The sequence below is a fragment of the Oncorhynchus mykiss genome, chromosome 21 (assembly GCF_057628025.1).
Source record: "Oncorhynchus mykiss isolate SJ-2025 chromosome 21, ASM5762802v1, whole genome shotgun sequence".
In the NCBI taxonomy this organism is placed as follows: domain Eukaryota; kingdom Metazoa; phylum Chordata; class Actinopteri; order Salmoniformes; family Salmonidae; genus Oncorhynchus; species Oncorhynchus mykiss.
In genome coordinates this window covers 17,996,870-18,014,121 of record NC_143042.1, presented here as the reverse complement: position 1 = coordinate 18,014,121, position 17,252 = coordinate 17,996,870, and the positions used below count along the sequence as shown (strand labels likewise).

At 43.2% G+C, this 17,252-nt stretch overlaps 2 protein-coding genes across 3 annotated transcripts in view; one reads left to right on the top strand and one right to left on the bottom strand.

Annotated features, from left to right (window-relative positions):
• The first annotated feature begins 262 nt into the window (after nt 1-262).
• Nucleotides 263-16,718, top strand: LOC110500165 (lipase maturation factor 2). The gene is made up of 14 exons (XM_021577359.3): nt 263-522; nt 3,398-3,663; nt 3,768-3,796; nt 5,538-5,731; nt 7,400-7,578; nt 8,015-8,153; nt 8,679-8,801; nt 10,537-10,642; nt 12,440-12,536; nt 12,664-12,837; nt 13,037-13,205; nt 13,606-13,717; nt 13,994-14,102; nt 14,406-16,718. Exons 1-14 carry the CDS (start codon nt 429-431, stop codon nt 14,727-14,729), a joined length of 2,115 nt encoding a protein of 704 aa, XP_021433034.3. The 5' UTR covers nt 263-428; the 3' UTR covers nt 14,730-16,718.
• Nucleotides 16,017-17,252, bottom strand: part of stab2 (stabilin 2) — a 41,431-nt gene continuing 40,195 nt past the window's right edge. For both annotated transcript variants that reach the window (XM_036957507.2, XM_036957508.2), the window contains one exon: nt 16,017-17,252. In XM_036957507.2, coding sequence (XP_036813402.2) covers nt 17,193-17,252 — 60 coding nt within the window. In that variant the 3' untranslated portion in view covers nt 16,017-17,192.

Genomic DNA, 17,252 nt, shown 5'->3' with positions numbered 1-17,252 from the left:
ACATGTTCTATTTCAGTGGCAGAAATATGTGAGAGAAAGGCAGCGAATGTTATTAGATTTGAGGTGTAATGGGGCTGAAGAGCCAGGATTAAGTGAACTGCTGCGGAAATCTTCAGGGGATGTAGTATTTAATGATGTATTTCCTTTCCATAGGAAAACGAGATTATTGGGTAGGATTTAGAGACCTTCGCTGTCTCTGGTCCACACTCCAGTCCAGTTGGTGGCGGTAATGCAGTTTAAATTTGGTTGCCAACCGCGATATAAATTCCACAGAAGAGAAGAAGACGAAGAACCACGCCTTCTGCACCATCCACTTAATTTTTTTTTTACCGTCCTGGATGAATTGCACAGCAGTGGTTATTTGTTCGTGCTGTGTTGAAAGAAGTAGGAAATAGTTTTATATTTAGCAGGAACGCCAAGCCGTAAAGATGGGGGAAACCAGATTACCGCGTCATATGTTTTTATGGAGTATGGCAATTATTTACATGTTTGCTTTTGCATCCCTCTATGTTCAGATACCAGGTAAAACAACATTTATCTATTTATTAATTGCAATCGAAGGAACCTTATTATTGGTTGACTGTTTGTGATCATTGAAAGGTATTCAGCTCTGCGTTGTTGAGTCGGGTGGTTCCCACTTTTTTCCAAATATTTCGCTTGTGATGATTAACTGATTAATGTAGTTGCATCGGTTAAGTACACTGGGGATGAAATGACTACTTTCTGAACTAGCCTGTGTTATTGGACTGATCGGGCGACCTAATGACAATTTCCACGTGTTAAGCTAGGTTCATTGCCTTTGCTACAGTGTTACAACTCCTGTGGTGGTGCACCACTATAGCTTAGGCCTAGAAACGGAGAATGTCTTTCGAGTGTATATTCAGTAGACTATTGTTTGATCTACATTGATTTGTTCGTATTTATTTATAAACATTAACTAGTTGTCTAGGTGAATGGCTTGTTATGGAATGGCACTACGCGTAGTAAGGGGAACCAAACATGAATGTAGGGTGGTACGAACCATCCTGATCTCGCGAGCTCACAAGTTCGTATGAGGCTAGGGCAGGCTGGCTTTATAAAGGAGAGTGTGGCAAATTGGCAGCAATAGAAGTGATGTGGCCTTACATGCTATGGCCACGTCCTGACAGCACTGGCCATTATTTTACAGATGCCCGTTTAGATATTTGCTTGGGGCAAGTGGATGTTTTCTTTACAATGGTCGTTGTCGGTGCCTTTTTTATGGCTGTGTGTCTGTTTGAGGGTTAGGATTTCCCCCAGAATGTGCACACTGAAGCTTCCTGCAAGCGCTGAGTGCGTTGGGAATAACCCGTCATCAATCCAGTATTCGAGCTTGGCTCAGACCCCAAACAGTATACAATAGATCTGACTTGTAGTAGCATTTTCACGTTTTCCCAGTCTAAATACGAACTTGTAGTCATGTTGATTTGCCATCACTGTCATCACACCACTTTACTTTATCATGCAGCCATCTTATTATGCAAATTGTATGTGAAATGTACCAAGGTAAAATACATTTTTATATTGAATCTTGGGTTGCTATTCGGTTTTGTCTCCTCAATAGCTATTGAACCAAACATTCCATTATTATGAACAATTCTGAATCGGGGAGGATTGACAAAAATCCACTTCTTATTCTTTTTAAAGACATTTAGATTTTCTTTACCAGGGGAATTTAATTCTTCAATAGCTTTTACACAAAGCACGCTATGAAAATGATTTATTCATAATCGGGGGAGGATGGATACATGTAATTTTTTTTCTATAAATGTTTAGTTTTTTACGTTTAGTCTTCAATATTTCTTTCTGTTAAATAACAGGTTGTTGGGGTGGGAGGAGGGTGATTAATGGACAGCCCCATTCACTCAGGCTGCTACACTAGTGATTAGGTCCACCTGCTAATCAACTCAGCATTCAGTGTGTGTGTCAATGATATTTACCCTTGGAATCCTTCACAGCTCGTCATCTATTCGGTGCGGTATTGTCGTCGGCTGTTCCTGTGTGGAACATTCCGTGGATTTCACTGCGATTGTAAAGAAAGGTGCAAACGCTACGCCTTGTATTCCAAAACGCCTGAAACCAACATCTTAGGCAGGATTTCTGACTAGACGCCGCCAAATTGTAATCATCATACACTCCCGCTGATGTTGGTTTCAGGCGTTTTGGAATACAAGGTGTAGTGTTTGTACTTTTCTTTACACAAACAAACATGTCCATCCTCCCCCGATTTAAGCAATAAGTCCCGAGAAGGTGTGGTATATGTCCTGTATACCACGGCTAAGGGCTGTTCTTAGGCACGACGCAATGCGGAGTGCCTTGATACAGCCAGTTGCTGTGGTATATTGACCATATACCACAAACCCCTGAGGTGCCTTATTGCTATTATAAACTGGTTACCAATGTAATTAGAATAGTAAAAGAAAATGTCATACCTGTTGTATACGGTCCGATAGGCCATGGCTTTTTAGCCAATCAGAATTCGGGGCTCAAACCGCCGAGTTTATAATATAGAATTTATCATTTTCATAGTCATGGAACGCTTTGTGTAAGAGCTATTGAAGATTGAAATCTTATTATGAAAAATTCAAGTGTGGACTTTTCTCCATCCACCCCTGATTTAGATAGTATTATCTTCATAGTCATGGTATGCTTGTTTCAATAGCTATTGATGAGAAAATCAAATATCCAATACAAAACACATTTTACCAAGGGCAAAATATGTACATGTACATGTCCATTGCTTGCAATCCACTCCATAGGCCACCTGCTGCCAGTCTGTAAAGTGACTAACTGAAATAACACATCTCATTTGACATGTGCTGGCAAGATGAGATGCATTGAACATGAAGTCATCATTACACAATTTAGTGTTTGTGTTTTACTTTATTTCTCTGCTTCTAATTCCAAATGTGAGCATACTTTCAGTTGGTCCACTCTGTGTGCCAGGTATGTCGTAGTGGCACTTCTGGTCTATCAGCTTCACCTGTCGTCTCAAATGTACACTAAATACATTAGATTCCAATTAACTGTAGTAAGACTAGCTGTATTCTTTCAGTTTTTTTATTAAAAAGTTATTCCACGCATTAATGCCACATTCCAATCAGTTGATCACAATCTTGGCTCAACCCATAAGCAATGTAAGCTTCTAAGCTCCACCTTTCCTTCATATGATCCATTTGACTGAATAGGCAGACAGCACAGATAAAACAAATGCCTTGTTTTCACATACATGACCTTTGAACTATTTAGCAGGGTACCTTAAACCCACTTACTTTAAGTATGTGAACATGACCTCTTCATTAACCCCATTCTCAATAAACACAACCCCCCTTCCTCACTGTTTTGTTTATCCATCCCTGCTCTTTGTCTCGGTGGCCAGGTCTCTATGGCAATGAGGGGGTCCTGCCTGTGCGCCTGGTGGAGCCCCGTGTGGACGGCTCCAGGCCAGTGTTGGAGCAGATACATGCCCACCCCTCCCTGCTGTGGCTGGGGCCCCGGCTGGGTCTGGACCTGGACGCCCAGCAGGCAATGGAGCTGCTCTGCCTGGCGGGGGCGCTCTTAGCCCTGGGAGCAGCCCTACTGGAGCCCCTCCGAGACAGCCTGGTGTTCTTCTGCCTCTGGGCCCTCTACCTCTCCCTCTGTCAGGTCGGTGGGCGGGGGTGGTTGTCTGTCTGTCTGTCACTGGTTTGGTTATATACTGTACAGTAAATTAATGATACGGTAAATTAATCAACATTTACTCTTGACAGGTGGGTCAAGACTTTCTGCGTTTTCAGTGGTAAGTGATCTGTTCTGGATTCTCATAAGAGCTGAATTGATAGAGCGTAACAGGCTGCAAAGCTCAGACTTTGAAAGAAATGTGTTTACTCAAGTGTTATTGCTGAACACAATGTCTACTGGGTCTGTGTGATGTCATTTTGTTATCAGCCATGGGTTTTACTGCAAGAGCATCAGTGTCAGACAAGAAACTGCTATTGGAACCATTTGCCAGTCAAATTCACTATCCACTCCTCATAATTCTGTGTTTATTACATATTACAAGCTACCGTACAGTGCACCGGTTGTCTATCTTGCGACTAGAACGGTTGTTGAAAGTGTTTGTGCATATGTATCAGTCTTCGACATCGTGCATATTTTATAGAGGTAAGCAGACTTTGCATTGAAGGACATCTATCACACATCTAATATGGTTTTAGAGTTATTGACTTTTAGCTAAGCTTGGAGATGTGCTAGAATTGCAACACATTTACTGATATCTGGTTGTAGCAAAGCAAGATGGCGTAAGGCCAGGGCTGGGCTGCTCATTAGACATGATTAGGCGGCTGCCTATGGCAGTAGATTGACAAGGGCTAAACTGACCAAGGCATACCTTTTTTAAACAACACATAAAACCTCACATAATTCTTCCCAAAAACAATGACAGTTTCTTTCAACCAGTGGCTTATGGGAGTTTAAGGTGAGCTCTGGTGCCACCCTGTGATAAGCAGTTCCCACTTTGTCAAAGGCAGGGGTGGAAAATATTTTGCTTTGTCCATTCCCAGCGTGCCTCTCCAGGGTGCTGTTGGAGAGATGCATCCACCAACTTTCTGTCTATGAAAAAAATCATCTAACAAAAAAAAAAATCACGTAGCAGATCTAGCCTACGGTAGGAAGAGTATGTATGGAAATGTATTGAGGCAGACACTTTTTACATCATGCACGTTTCTCCAGTCAAACAGCTGAATGTAAATGGTGCCCAATCAAATAAAAAAATGCGCTGACATGTTAGCGAACACCATATCCTAAACACATTTATTTGTAACAGGAATCAGGACAAACAAAGGCCTAAAAAAATATGAATTGTTCCACCTCTGATAAAGATGTATTTTCAACGTCATTTTGCTTACAGGGACTATTCTAGTTTTGTGGGGGTATAGGGTGGTCGGAGTTTGTTTTTGTCTCGCCTAGGGTGTCAGAATGGCCAGGACTGGGCCTGTGCAAGGCTTTGGTTTCCACAGCAGTTGCATGGAGTAGTAAATAGATAATAAATAGTTGCCTGGTTGTGTTTTTATAAGTAGTAGGGGTGGGTGTGTCTGAACTGTTTATAGTTAGCTGGCTATCCACTAACGCACACCATTTGGTTCTGCATGAAGAGAATGCCAACCTACAACCGGTTTTAAGATGCACAGCTACCAGAATGTTTTGCCTCTGGCTCTAACGGGCATTGCTTCTACTAGGCTAACTGATTCCCTGGAAGGCAGTGTCATTGGATTTGAAGCTTAGTGAATATGTACTGTATTCCACTGTTTTGAGCAGGAATTTCATGTAGCCTTCTGGTGCAGGAATTTCATGTGAAATGTAATCTATTGATTGTATTTATTTATCAACTTTGTCATTTCTTTGAGACCTGAGATCTTGGGTTGTTGGAGTGATTTTAGTGCCCTATACATTTATAGTTATGATGTGAGGAGGACTTGGGATTTTTTTCCCAAAGAGAGCGGTATTTGATTATTAATGTCTCGTTTGATTCCCTCCCATAGGGACAGTCTGCTGTTGGAGGCGGGCTTCCTGACCGTGCTCGTCGCGCCGCTCAACCTCCTGCGGTGGCGCTCGGCATTCCGTCAGCATGACGCCGTGACCTTCTGGCTGGTGCGCTGGCTCCTGTTCCGCCTCACCTTTGGTTCCGGTGTCGCCAAGCTAGCCAGCCACTGCCCCAGCTGGTGGGGGCTCACGGGTGAGACAGGGGAACCTCTTATGACACACAACTGTACTGTTCAATGTATACTGAACAGAAATATAAACGCAACAATTTCAATGATTTTTACGGAGTTAGTTTATATATGGAAATCAGTCGATTTAATAAATAAATTCATTAGTCCCTAATCTATGGATTGCACATGACTCCACAATGAGTCAGCCAGTCAGAATGAGTTTCCCTATAAAAGGGCATGCAAAAATTGCTGAAGTTGGAGACTTGTCTCCCTCACCAACTTTAAACATCTGCTATCTGAGCAGCTAACCGATCGCTGCAGCTGTACATAGTCCATCGGTAAATAGCCCACCCAATTTACCTACCTCATCCCCATACTGTTTTTATTTATTTACTTTTCTGCTCTTTTGCACACCAGTATCTCTACCTGCATATGACCGTCTGATCATTTATCACTCCAGTGTTAATCTGCAAAATTGTAATTATTTGCCTACCTCCTCATGCCTTTTGCACACAATGTATATAGACTCTTTTTTTCTTTTTTTCTACTGTGTTATTGTCTTGTTTATTGTTTACTCCATGTGTAGTTCTGTGTTGTTGTCTGTTCACACTGCTATGCTTTATCTTGGCCAGGTCGCAGTTGTAAATGAGAACTTGTTCTCAACTAGCCTACCTGGTTATATAAAGGTGTTCTCAACTAGCCTACCTGGTTAAATAAAGGTGAAATAAAAATATTACAGACAGAAATACTCCTCATTTTCATCAGCTGTCCGGGTGGCTGGTCTCACACGATCCCGTAGGTGAAGAAGCCGGATGTGGAGGTCCTGGGCTGGCGTGGTTACACGTGGTCTGCGGGTTGTGAGGCCAGATGGAGTACTGACAAATTCTCTAAAATGACATTATGACCTTATGGTAGAGAAATTAACATTCAATCAGCAACGGCTCTGTTGGACTTTTTTTGTGTGTGGTTGTTTCTTGTGCCCAGCACAAGGTGCACCGGTGTAATCATACTGTTTAGTCAGCTTCTTGATGTGCCACCTGTCAGGTGGATGGATTATCTTGGCAAAGGAGACATGCTCACTAACAGGGATGTAAACACATTTGTGCAGAAAATTGGGTAGAAAAGCATTTTGTGTGTATGGGATCTTTTTATTTCAGCTCATGAAACATGGGACCCACTTTACATTGCGTTTATATGTTTGTTTAGTGTATCTTCGGGACTGCAACTAAATGGGAGTCTGTTGGGACGTTGGGCTGAAATTGGGACTCCTGATCCCAATGTCAGGCCAGTGTCCCAACAGCTTCTGGACCGCAACTAATTGGGAGTCTATGTTCAATGGTACGAGTAATGTGAAGACTGGTTGAGCAATGATAACATTACTCATGCTTGTAGATTTATTAATAAAGGCAATGAGAAAGGAGTGTGTGTGCTTGGCTATGATTGTAAAGTGTGCATCATGTAAGGGGTGTGTACCTCACCCAGCGGCAGTATTCTCATTAACTTCCATGATGGTAATGATGATGCCTGGAGCCTCACTCCACATCAGTCGCAGTTCAGGAAAAGTGTCAGCGATTTAAAAACGTGATTCCAAAAAAGGTGTGAGGTGCAGTGTTATGGGTCAATCTTTACTCATCCATGTCTCATATCCTCCCTCCCCTCTGTCACCCCATCAAACCCCTCCCTCTTCCCAGCGGTGAAACACATGTTTGAGGCCCAAGGCATCCCCCTGCCCTGGTCCTGGTTCATCCAGCAGCTGCCAGACTGGTACCTAAAGCTGGGGACTGTCAGTCTGTTGGTGACCGAGATCGCTGTGCCCCCCCTCTACTTCGCCCCCATCCGCCACCTCAGACTGGCAGCCTTCTACATTCAGGTGTGTGTGTGTGTGGTTACACCAGCAGCTGCTAAACATGAGTGTGTAAAATGTCTAAGAAAGGATTGAACACACTGATATACAGGCTTTCAGTTTGTTTTCAATGTTTCCACCCGCCGCCTAAATCGCTATCAAGTGTTGAGGTCTGGCTGAGAGATGAGAGGTTCAGAAAAACGCCTGCCTACAGTACAATTTGTCTAGTCTGTTATCATCCAGGGAATCGCCAGACTGCTGCTATAAGGCTCTAGATGTGTGTGTGTGTGTGTGTGTGTCATTTGTGTGACATTTGTATGCTTGATGGTGAATGAATGACACCTAACTATACACATGTCTAAGGGGAATTTGAGTGTTGCAGGATTGCGACCCCACACATGTAATTTGCACGATGCCTTTATCTAACTATACCTACCTACTTCTCTCTGTAACTGATAACCAGGCAGTGTACCAGGTGAAGTTAATGTTCGTGGGGAACTATGGCTTCCTCCCCTTCCTCTCCCTGGCTCTGACTTTCTCCCTGTTGGACGACGACCATATCAGCTACTGGCTGGGCCACGGCAAGAAGAAGAGCGCCAAGAGTATGACCTCACTTCTCTTCTTATGCAACTCTCACATCTCACATTTAACACCAGAGTAGACGTTCAGGCCAGCTTTCTCCCTAAAACAGCATTATCCACACCCAGTATGGTGTTTTAAGCTGGTGGAGGGTACTATAAAACACAGGCTGTTACAGTAATGATCAGCTTCCTTTCGTTTCCTATTCTGCCTTGCCAGTTGGCCAGCACAGTGAGGGGTGCATTGCTGAGTGCATGCCAGCAAAACACTGGTTCAGTTCCGATGGGTGTCCTTGAGTCTCGATGGCAGGGAGAGGAAAAAGGGTTCATTGTTTTATTCTCAGGCAGAGTGGTCTGATCAGTCAGGTGTTAACCTGTTTAAGTACTTCTGTGATGTATTTTGTTAACATACAGTTAACATTCCTAATGTCCTACAAGGGTAACCCCTTAACGTAACTTACAAAATACATTTTTAGTAGCTGGACAAAAACAAATGATGGACTCTGTGATACTAAGAGTACCTAATCTAATTAAGTTGTTTTTTTGCAGCCTGGCACCAAACCATAATGTCATTGGTGTTGCTGGCTGTATTTGCTGCCATCATCTATGGAACTAAAGTGCTCTTCACACTGGAAATGGACTGGGAGACCAAGACTATGACTTCTAAAACCGGTAGGTTAACAGTGCATTTGGTATTCAATCCCCTTTACTTGTTCCACATTTTGTTACGTTACAGCCTTACTCTAAAATTGATTGAGCAATTTGTTTAAATCGACACACTATCCCATAATGACAAAGCAAAAACAGGTTTTAAGATTTTTTGGGGCAAATGTAGGTTTTTATCAATGATCTCTCAGCACTTTGCTCTGTTCATATTTGCCTCTATCCTGACTAGTCTCCCAGCCCTTGCCACTGAAAAACATCCCCACAGCATGATGCTGCTACCACCATGCTTCAGGCCAAAGAGTTCAATCTTGGTTTCATCAGACCAGATAATCTTGTTTCTCATGATCTGAGAGTCTTTAGGTGCCTTTTGGCAACCTCCAAGCAGGCTGTCATGTGCCTTTTACTGCGGAGTGGTTTCCGTCTGGCCACTACCATAAATGCCTGATTGGTGGAGTGCTGCAGAGATGGTTGTCCTTCTGGAAGGTTCTCCCATTTCCACAGATGAACTCTGGAGCTCTCTGAGTGACCATCTGGTTCTTGGTCACCTCCCCGACCAAGGCCTTTCTCCCCCGATTGCTCAGTTTGGCTGGGCGGCCAGCTCTAGGAAGAGTCATGGTGGTTCCAAACTTCTTCCATTTATGAATGATGGAGGCCACTGTGTTCTTGGGGACCTTCAATGCTGTAGACATTTGTTGGAGTCCTTCCCAGATCTGTGCCTTGACACAATCCTGTCTCTGAGCTCTACAAACAATTCCTTTGACCTCATGACTTGGTTTTTGCTCTGACATGCACTGTCAACTGTGGGACCTTATATAGACAGGTGTGTGTGCCTTTCCAAATAATTAGAATTTACCACAGGTGGACTCCAATAAAGTTGTAGAAACAGCTCAAGGATGATCAATGGAAACAGGATGCACCTGAACTCAATTTCGAGTCTCATAGCAAAGGGTCTGAATACTTATGTTAATAAGGTATTTCTGTTTTTTTTACTTTTAATACTGCAAAAAAATATAGAACCTTTTTTCACTTTGTCATTATGGGGTATAGTTAATCCATTTTAGAATAAGGCTGCAATGTAACAAAATAAGGAAAAAGTCAAGGGGTTTGGAGACTTTCCGAAGGCACTGTAATACTGTATACCCAGTGACTCTGTAGGTTAACATCTATATATTACTGTATACCCAGTGACTCTGTAGGTTAACATCTATATATTACTGTATACCTCGTGACTCGGTAGGTTAACATCTATATATTACTGTATACCCAGTGACTCTGTAGGTTAACATCTATATATTACTGTAAACCTAGTGACTCGGTAGGTTAACATCTATATATTACTGTATACCCAGTGACTCTGTAGGTTAACATCTATATATTACTGTAAACCTAGTGACTCGGTAGGTTAACATCTATATATTACTGTATACCCAGTGACTCTGTAGGTTAACATCTATATATTACTGTATACCTAGTGACTCGGTAGGTTAACATCTATATATTACTGTATACCTCGTGACTCGGTAGGTTAACATCTATATATTACTGTATACCTAGTGACTCGGTAGGTTAACATCTATATATTACTGTATACCTCGTGACTCGGTAGGTTAACATCTATATATTACTGTATACCTAGTGACTCGGTAGTGTTGCTTTATTTTATTTCCTGATGGATGTCAATCAATAATTGTTATGTTAATAGTTAAGTGATTTTGTTTCATGTATTTGTCCTGTTTTGTAGCCTTCACCCAGCAGCAGTTTGGCAATTGGTTGAAGCTTGTGACAGGACCCACTATCTGGGTAGGAGTTCTCTCTCTCACCTGGGAGGTGGTGGCAGCCATGCTTGGGTGAGTAGGCTATATCATACTAAAACAGTATCTGTAATAAAGTTTGCGATTCAAAGATGGTAAATCTTAGGACCAGGAGTTTTTCAATTGTGAAATACAGTTGAAGTCAGAAGTTTACATGCACTTATGTTGGAGTCATTAAATCTCGTTTTTCAACCACTCCACACATTTCTTGTTAACCAACTATCATTTTGGCAAGTCGGTTAGGACATCTACTTTGTACAAAAGTAATGACACAAGTAATGTTTCCAACAATTGTTTACAGACAGATCATTTCACTTATAATTCACTATCACAATTCCAGTGGGTCAGTTGTTTACATACACTAAGTTGACTGTGCCTTTTAAACAGCTTGGAAAATTCCAGAAAATGATGCCATGGCTTTAGAAGCTTCTGATAGGCTAATTGACATCATTTGAGTCAATTGGAGGTGTACCTGTCGCTGTATTTCAAGGCCTACCTTCAAACTCAGTGCCTCATGGGAAAATCAAAACAAATCAGCCAAGACCTCAGAAAATAAATTGTAACCTCCAAGTCTCGTTCATGCTTGGGAGCAATTTCCAAATGCCTGAAGGTACCATGTTCATCTGTACAAAGAATAGTACGCAAGTATAAACACCATGGGACCACATAGCTGTCATACCGCTCAGGAAGGAGACGCGTTTTGTCTCCTAAAGATGAACGTACTTTGGTGCTATAAGTGTAAATCAATCCCAGAACAACAGCAAAGGAGATGTGAAGATGCTGGAGGAAACAGGTACAAAAGCATCTTTATCCACAGTAAAACGAGTCCTATATCGACATAACCTGAAAGGCCACTCAGCAAAGAAGAAGCCACTGCTCCAAAACAGCCATTAAAAAGCCAGACTACGGTTTGCAACTGCACATGGGGGACAAAGATCATACTTTTTGGAGAAATGTCCTCTTGTTTGATGAAACAAAAATAGAACTGTTTGGTCATAATGACCATTGTTATGTTCGGAGGAGAAAGAGGGAGGCTTGCAAGCCGAGGATACCATCACAACCATGAAGCACGGGGGTGGCAGCATCATGTTGTGGGGGTGCTTTGCTGCAGGAGGGACTGGTGCACTTCACAAAATAGATGGCATCGTGAGGTAGGAAAATTATGGATGGATATTGAAGCAACATCTCAAGAATTCAGTCAGGAAGTTAAAGCTTGGTCGCAAATGGACAATGACCCCAAGCATACTTCCAAAGTTGTGACAAGCTGGCTTAAGGGCAACAAAGTCAAGGTATTGGAGGTGCCATCACAAAGCCCTGAACTCAATCCTATAGAACATTTATGGGCAGAACTGAAAAAGTGTGTGCGAACAAGGAGGCCTACAAACCTGACTCAGTTACACCAGCTCTATCAGGTTGAATGGGCCAAAATTCACCCAACTTATTGTGGAAGGCTACCCAAAACATTTGACCCAAGTTAAACAATTTAAAGGAAATGCTACCAAATACTAATGGAGTGTATGTAAACTTCTGACCCACTGGGAATGTGATGAAATAAATAATTCTCTCTACTATTATTCTGGTATTTCACATTCTTAAAATAAAGTGGTGATCCTAACTGACCTGAGACAGGACATTGGGATTAAATGTCAGGAATTGTAAAAAACTGAGTTTAAATGTATTTGGCTGAGGTGTATGTACATTTCCGACTTCAACTGTAGATCTAGTTCCACTGCATTTGCCGACCCCAGAACAGTGGTCTGCCCCGTTGCAGCGTGAGTCATCCTTGTTTTGTGTTTAATGTCCACTGATCTCAGATCTGTGTTCCTCCCCCAGGTGTGTGTGTGTTAGAGGGTGTCTCTGGAAGCTCTGGGGTCTTGTCCAATGGGCTGTCATTGTCTCTGCTGCAGTCGCCGTGTTTGCTATCAGTGTGGTGAGTCACACACAGCCTTCTGATTGTGAATCATTTTAATGAAGACAGCATAAATCTACCTAATTGGTCTGTTGGAGTTGGCACTGTTTATAAGATTCTCTCTGATTGGTCATGGTGTTGTCCCCAGGTGCCCTACTCGTCCATGGAGCAGGTGTACAGCAGTAAGATCCTCCCGGAGGTGAGACAGGCCTACAGCCTAGTGGAGCGCTATAGACTGGTCAGTGCCTACAGCCTGGACAGCAGGGTGGGCGGGAGGTCAGAGGTCGTCCTCGAGGGCAGCATGGACAAGAATACCTGGACGGTAAGAGAGCGGGGACCAAAATAATAGTTTTGGCTGAAAAGGTTTTGTTTTTTCTCAGATTTCACAATATTAGACATGGAATGTCCTCAATCACATGATCTTCCTCAACTACTTGACTTTTATAAAGTAAAACAATCTTATATAGTTCTGCGAAAGGTGTATCGTGTTTCAATGCACCTTTCCCAATTGGCCCTCCTAGGAGATAGAGTTCATGTACAAGCCGGGAAATGTGGGCGTGGCCCCTCCAGTGGTGGCCCCCCACCAGCCACGGTTAGACTGGCAGATGAGCCAGGCAGCCCAGGGACTGGCCGAACAGAGCCCCTGGTTCACAAGCCTAGTGCACTGCCTACTGCAGGGCAATAAGGATGGTATGTACTCTGTGATAATGACTTCTATTTTTCAATTAAAGTGTAGAGCACAGACGTCTTTGTTTTAATATGAGGAAAGCGCAGGTTGCATCTGGCAGGCTACTTTTATTTTGGCTCTTAATGGGTGTTTTTAGGCCTGTGGCCTTTTCTAGGATCAGCTCCCCCTCCTGTCTATGTAATCAATAAGATTATGATATTAAAGGCAAAACTGACCCTAGATCAGCACTCCTACTCTGAGACGCTTTATGAATACGGGCCCAGGTGGGTGTGATTTACTCACACATTGTAGATCATTGACCTTCCAACAAAGGAGAAATATCAGCAACACTCAGATGACCACTCACCTGCATGCTGCACTACGTTTCTCACACATGACTCTCTATCTCTCCCTGTGTCCCAGTGGTGAGACTGATCCAGACAGACTCAGCCCAATACCCATTCAGCCAGGCCCCCCCGGTCTACCTCCGAGCCAGCCTCTACCAGTACTGGTTCACCCAGACCGCACAGGACTGGTGAGCAGCCTACGGCTTCCACTTCAGCAGTGGGTGTACTGGGGAGAGAGTGCTAATGGTTAACCCATGAATTCCTTAGATTATTCATTCATAAAATCAGTTAAGATATACAAGTGAACTTAAATATTCACTATATTAAGTGATGTTATTCATAAAATGCCCACAAAATGTACAGTATTCTATTCGTCAGAATTCGATGAAGCCACTCGATTCAACCAGACAGAAATCAAATGTTCCTATGGTAACGAGTGGTGTATTGGTTGTCTTCCCTGTCAGGTCTGGTCCTAAAGAGTGGTGGAGGAGAGACTATTCAGAGGAGTTCTATCCTGCAGTGCAGCTGGGTGACCCTACCCTAGAGGGCATGCTCAACCAGCATGGACTCAAGGTAGCAAAGCCTTTTTGCTCAACTGGGTTACGTTGTAACTTTGTGTTGTGCTAATAATATCAGTACTGTGGCTTGTGGTGATTGCCCCTCCAACTCCAGATGTGGTGCTGTATTGGCTATATGGAATTCACGCTTCCCTTTGCTTGTGTGTGTGTGTGTGTGTGTGTGTGTGGTGTGTGTGTGTGTGCTGTATGGCCAGGTGTACCAAGTCTGATTTCTCAGACATGCATACCAACAACACTCACACTCTTACGTGTCTTTGTTGTGTATGTACATGTGCTTACATATTAACTTTGTGTGCAGGAGACGTTCCCGATTCAGCCCAGTCCTGACTCTCCTCTGGCCCAGGCTCTGAAGCAGGTACGGGGCCACGTTCAGACTCTACCCGGCCACCTGGTGCTCTGGTCCCTCCTGGCCACTGTCGCCACTATCTGGCTCTTCAAAACCCTGCTCTCTGGGGTCCTGGGGGGCCGAAAGGCTAAACCCACTCCGGCCGAACCCAAGGCCAAGAAGGCTAAGGCCCAGCCAGCAGCGAAAAATGCCTCGGCCTCCAGTCTCAAAGCAGGGAGGGAGAATTCTGAGGAGAGTAGATGGGATGCTGACAAGAGCCCTAAGAAGAGGAAGTGATGTGGGACTGCTGCCGTGGGACTTCCTGTTACGTTCTTGTTGTTGCCCCTTGTCTCGGGATGGAGGGCGGAGAGAAGGGGTGTTACCTACATGTAAATCTCAGGTGTTTCTACAGTAACTAACAATCCGACCAGCTCTTTCTACAGTAACTACCAATCCGACCAGCTCTGTGACTCGGAGACCACCACCGTGGCCTTGTATTCAGTCAGTTCTCATCACTCACTCACTCACTCACTCACACACACCCATATATTGCACATACACAAGCAAAAGCGTCTATTTTCTCTGTGCCTCCTTCCGTCACCATATTCTCAGGTCCACCTATGGATGAGTCTTCAGACATGCCTACGGGCGAGTCCCTGGCATCACAGTACAGTGGTGCTTTGTTATGAGCTGTTTTTGAGCTTTGCCATCTGTTCTTCAGGGAACACTCTATCTGAATTCTGGGAATGCATTCATCCATTTTAACGGTTGCTGTCCAACAGTTTTAATCTTGTGCTATATCTTTAATATGATATTCAGGCTGGGTGCAGTTATTGTACCTCAGTGAACCCTTTCATGGACCGCATCAGAACTTTTTTTTAAATTTGAAGTTGTCAAGTGATTCCATGTAATGATATCTATACCCGACCACGAGAAACTGTATAGCGACATCGTCAAGAATACTGTATTCTGAAAGCTTTGTCCTGCTAAACCTTTTGCCTTTGAACAGCAAACCACAGATTTCTAACGTCAAAATGATTATTAATATTTTTTTAACAGCTTAAAATGCTCCTAAGAAATCTTTATATTCCACATCTGTGTATATTTGAGACGTAGTATTACTTAAGCTTAGTGTATTAGGTTAAAGCACTGCTGCAAAATTACTGGGCTCTTAAGGAGAAATTCCAAGCCCTTAGGGCGCTATTCAGTCTATCGCTGAGGCGGTACAGATTGTGTGACTACAATGTAAAAGTACTTTTTACTGGTCCGTGTTTAAAAATTTAAAAAAAATCTTAGCTGTATATTGAAACCGAACACTTAGATTTGACAAACTACAGATGGAAAAAAGACAAATGTTCAGTGCTCGTCAGAAACTAGACTTTCGATCTTGTCAAATCTAGTTGAAAAGGTGTGCCTGTCAATACCAGGTAAACTAACAGGTCTGCATGTTATGTTAAAGGTCAACAACAAAGGGACTGTGGCTTGGAGCTTCAACCCCCGTTTTTAGATTTGTGGGTTCAGTTATTTTAGTGATTTGACCTGGGCTGATAGTTTCTATAGGAACAGAGACCAATGACCAATATGTGGTGCTCTTTGTTTCTGCATTTTATTCATGACAAATGTACACTGTGAAAGAGCCAGTGGCTCTCTGGTAAGGATCTCACCAATTTAAGTATGGGGTTATAGGGTCAGCTCCTGAGTGGCTGTGTTGACACTCAGTAATGGTTTTAAGGCTGGTAGATGTCATGGGGGTGAATCCCTGGGGTCCCCTCCTATGAAGAAACTCCTGGGGGAAAGGTGGGCACTTCGTTTTTACATTTATTTTCATTTATAGACGACGTGCCCACTTACAGGAGTATCCCCATAAGCACTGCTCTTTGCTGTCTGTATCACAGAGGGAACCCCAAGAATTTGCCCCCTTCTGCTTATGTTATCACACCCTTCTGCCAATGTCACCTTTATGTGGCAGCCACTCCAAGTGGCCTTGACTCACTGACCTGCAGAGTCCTCAGTAGGCAACCGTGCCCCAGAGTTCAAACCTGTAAACCCATGCTTATGGGGCGAGATCCTAACGCCAGAGCCCTTCACTCTTATGCTTTGCTTCATAATTTGACACAGAGTTCGGTTGATATGTATATTTGGCTGTGGTTAAAAGTTTTCTTGAGTGTGTTGGTTGGATGAATGGAAAGATTTGCTCAAGCATTGCTTCAAATGTTTTATCAACAAAGACAGTTGCATCTGGTTATCTCCGTTTCATACTATTAAAGATTTGAAATTGTGGGTAAACCTTTTTTGACAGACTTAAAATATTTATTTTGTATATGAATTAACCCCCCCCAAAAAATCTGTATAATATTTCTTTCACGATTATGCCACAGGAAGACTGGCCACATTACTAGACAAGGCACTGAGAATGAGTCCATAGTGAGGTTGTTTTGTGGGAGCCTGAGCCCTGTTTGTCCTTCCTAGGGCACTGTCCAACTCTGTCTGAGGAGGATAGTCTTTGGGCTCGATTCAAGCTGTGTCGTGGAAGTTTGCCGTTAAATTTAAATAGCGCTAATGTTCCCGCATTCATGGTAAATGCTTCATATGTCGGTGCAATCGGAAAACATTTCTGTAGTGCTGAAGTTCAGATTGAATTGTGCTCTTAGTAGTCCCACAGTGCTGCCCTCCACTGGTCAACATGTGTACAACATGTAGCAGCACTCCTCACAGCTTTATCAGAGGGAGAGTGAGGACTGTGACGTGTGTGTCTCTCTCTCAGCAGTCCTGGAGCAGGTCATACGGGCCACCCTCTACCACCTGGTGTTTGTCCTCCTC

What these genes read in the sequence shown, in the direction of transcription:
- LOC110500165 (XM_021577359.3), top strand. Translation starts at nt 429, where the DNA reads ATGGGGGAAACCAGATTACCGCGTCATATGTTTTTATGGAGTATGGCA. An exon ending in TCTACCTCTCCCTCTGTCAG is followed by an intron (nt 3,664 to 3,767) that starts GTCGGTGGGCGG and finishes TACTCTTGACAG; the next exon opens with GTGGGTCAAGACTTTCTGCG. An exon ending in TCAACCAGCATGGACTCAAG is followed by an intron (nt 14,103 to 14,405) that starts GTAGCAAAGCCT and finishes CTTTGTGTGCAG; the next exon opens with GAGACGTTCCCGATTCAGCC.